This window comes from Tupaia chinensis, unplaced genomic scaffold (genome assembly GCF_000334495.1).
Source record: "Tupaia chinensis unplaced genomic scaffold, TupChi_1.0 Scaffold149964_1, whole genome shotgun sequence".
Classification (NCBI taxonomy): Eukaryota; Metazoa; Chordata; class Mammalia; order Scandentia; family Tupaiidae; genus Tupaia; species Tupaia belangeri.
In genome coordinates this window covers 644,308-647,672 of record NW_006209805.1, presented here as the reverse complement: position 1 = coordinate 647,672, position 3,365 = coordinate 644,308, and the positions used below count along the sequence as shown (strand labels likewise).

The 3,365-nt window shown below is 63.7% G+C and overlaps 1 protein-coding gene across 1 annotated transcript in view; it reads right to left on the bottom strand.

Moving 5' to 3' along the window:
- ABCA7 (ATP binding cassette subfamily A member 7) overlaps window positions 1–3,365 on the bottom strand; it is a 20,048-nt gene that overhangs the window by 3,085 nt on the left and 13,598 nt on the right. The window contains 7 exon segments of the mRNA XM_027769562.1: window positions 621–742; window positions 976–1,096; window positions 1,165–1,294; window positions 2,228–2,351; window positions 2,429–2,573; window positions 2,732–2,847; window positions 3,034–3,211. Of these exon segments, the coding sequence (XP_027625363.1) occupies window positions 621–742; window positions 976–1,096; window positions 1,165–1,294; window positions 2,228–2,351; window positions 2,429–2,573; window positions 2,732–2,847; window positions 3,034–3,211 (936 nt within the window).

Here is a 3,365-nt window from a genome sequence, read left to right as displayed (position 1 = left end):
CGCCCTGAGGAGGGGACGCAGGGTGGCGGGGGCGCCCTGAGGGGCCGCGGCGGGGCTGACAGCACAGCTGCCCAGAGGCCCAGGCTGCCCGCGGCCTCACACACAGGCGGGCAGGGGTGCCAGGCGTGTGCGCGCCCAAAGTGCCGACAGGCAGAGGGGTGGAGACGGGTTGCCGAGTGCCCCCAGGGGTGCTTTCTCGCTCCCCCTTCTCTGTGTCCCCTCGGCCAGCACATGCGCTCTCTGACAAAATTTAAAACCAAAAACTAGAGGGGCCAGCAGGTGGCAGAACGGTTACGTCGCTGGATTCCCACGTAACTGACCACGGTTCGAGTCCTGCACCCAGCGACTTAGAACCCACTCCAGGCATGTGTGCGTGCGTCCCCAAAGTCCTCAGAGGAGAATGGGGAAGGGACTGCGGTGTGACCGTCCCCCCAGGGAGTGATCTCTCGCTTTCTGTCTCTGTCTCTCCAGCCAGCACATGTCCCCTATAACAGAAATCTCTCAGAAAAAAGCAAAACCAGGGTCCGAGACAGGCCTCGTGCTTGACAGTGGAGGGACGCGACAGTGGTGTCCCCAACATCCAGCAAGCCACCAAAGGGCAGGCGGCCAGGAGAGCTTACACAGGGCAGCAGGTGACCCGCAGCCTGTCCTGCCCTCCCCGGCTCCCACTCACACTCACCTCGCCCGGGGGGATCCCCAGGCACAGGCGGTCCACAGCCGGGGTCCTCTGCCCACGGTACACCTGGGGGGGTGGTCCCTGAGAACGTGGCAGTGGGAGCCCCGCCCCTCCGCCCCTCCACACCTGGGGGTGGTCCCTGAGGACATGGCAGTGGGAGCCCCGCCCTCCGCCCCGGAACACCTGGGGGTGGTCCCTGAGAACGTGGCAGTGGGAGCCCCGCCCTCCGCCCCGGAACACCTGGGGGTGGTCCCTGAGAACGTGGCAGTAGGAGCCCCGCCCTCCGCCCTGGCACAGACCTTGGTCAAGTCCTGCAGCACCAGCACGTCCCCCTGCGTGGCCCCACGGATGACCCGCTCCCGCTCCCGGGCCACATCCTCATCCTCCACCCCCAGGGGTGGCAGCGGCCCCAGCCTGGGTCTGGGGACAGAGACATGGGTGGGTTCGATGTAGTCCTTGTCCCCCACCCCTGCTGGGACCCCACTGACCGTGGCAAGAGGCGGCTGCGGTGTTGCAGCAGGAGTGTGAGGAGCAGGAAGAGGGGCCCCTGCACCACCATGGCCAAGAGGTTCTTGCCGACCACTTCCCAGCGCAGGGGGGACTGGAACTTCCCGTCGCCTGTGGGGAAGGAGGGTGACTGGGTCCTCCCCATCCATGTCACCTTGAATTTGTTCTTTTTAGAGAGATTATTATAGGGCATGTGCACTTGCCAGAGAGACAGAGTGACAGAGTGAAAGTGAGGCGTCACCCCCAAGGATGATGGCCATGCTGCAGTCCCTTCCCCATTCTCCTCGCAGGATTTTGGGCATGCACAACATGCACCTGGCATGAGTTTTAAGCTGCCGGGTCCAGGACTCGAACCAGTTGGCCATGTGGGAGTCCAGCATCCTAACCACCATGCCACCTGCTGGCCCCACGACTCCCTTATTTAGAACCTTAGATCTCTTGTCATGTGGCACAAGACCCCACATGGCCGACTATAGAGTTCAAATCCTGGACCCACATGTGTGTGACCAAAATCCCAAAAGGAGGGGTAGAAGCAGAAGGAGTTGAGTATGACCGTGCCCTGCTCGAGGGAAGGGGCGGTGCTTTCTCACCCCAGACCCTGTCTCTCAGCACATACGCTCTGGCCAAAAAAAAATAGGTTTTTGCTATAGGGCGCGTGCGCTCACCAGACAGAGAGAGACAGACAGAAAGCAAGAAATCACCCCCGGGGGGATGGCCATGCCGCAATCCCTTCTCCCCCATTCTCCCCTCGGGATCTTGGGCACGCACGCACATGCGCCCGGTGTGAGTTTAAGCTATTGAGTCTGGGACGTTAACCGCGGTTGACTACGTGGGAGTCCAGCGACATAGCCATTATGCTAACTGCTGGTCCCGTTTAAAAAGAAAAAAAAGCATTTCTGGAGGCTGTTTTGTACCCTCACCCTTGGCCGAGACGTGGGGCCACTTAAAATCCTGGCTGTTGCCCTGGGGCTGTCTGTCCCACCCTCAGAGTGGGCACCTGGAGCTGGCCATCTGCCGCCCGGCCCCACCCAGAGGGGGGCTCACCTATGCGCTCGAAGGCGTCCGCCATGGCCTGGTTCCGCACCATGTCGATGAGCCCCCGGCCCAAGCAGAAGTGCGGGAAGATGAGGAAGACACGCTTCAGGACCCGGCTCACCTCCTGCAACTTCTGCTCTGAGGCCAGGAGAGGGGTCAGGAGATGGCCGGCCTACCGCCCACCCAGCAGAGCCCGGTGCGGGCGCCCACCTGGTCCGAGAAGAGCTCGAGCACGAAGGTGGCCATGCTGCCATTGATGCCGATGAAGAGGTTGACGCAGGTGAGCGCCACGTAGGCCGTGCTGGGCACGGAGAAGAAGAAGGACGCCGGGTACATGAGTGGCGTGATGGACCAGCTGCGGGCGGGAGTGGCCACTCACCCAGGAGCACAGGCTCCCCGACCCATGCCTGGGCCCTCGCAGACTCTGCGGATGAGCTTTTAAGGCCACTTTGGCACAGCACTGGCCACCCGGACCTCCCTGCTCTCCACGGCGTTGCCTGGGGCGGGCCTCACCCATACAGCAGGAGCAGCAGCAGGAGGGCAGGGAGGTTGGCGGGGGCCACGTAGGCCCGCTGCTGGAAGCCCAGGAAGATGAGCACCACGATGCAGACGGGCACCAGGTAGTTACCCTGTGTGCACACGGTTTGGGAGCTGCCACTGCAGCCCAGTGCCCGCGCTGGCCGCCTGCTCCCGGGCACAGCGCATGGGGTCTCCCAGGCCTCACCCAACCGTCTTGGACAGGGCCCTGCCTGGAAGGGGCTGGACGGGACTGCGGGGAGCAGAGACTCGGCCCCCACCCCAGGTAGCCCCCGCACCAGGTCCCAGAGGAAGTTGCCGAGCCAGTAGAGGGTGGGGGACAGGCCCCCCACGAGCTGCAGGTGTTTGGCACGAGTCACACGCTCCTCGATGAGGACTAAGGTGAAGCTGGCGGGGACGAAGGACATGGCGAAGACCACGCAGATGGAGACCAGGACATCCACCGAGGAGGCCATCCTGGGGGTGGAGGCGGGCAGCTGAGCATGCTGCGTGGGACTGCGGGCTGCAGGGATGGTCACTGGGCGCACAGCCCGAGCCCTTTTGGAGGTGGTTTGGCAGGAGAGACTGGGCCGTGGGCAGGGTGTGAGGGTGTGCGGGCAGTGGGGAGCCT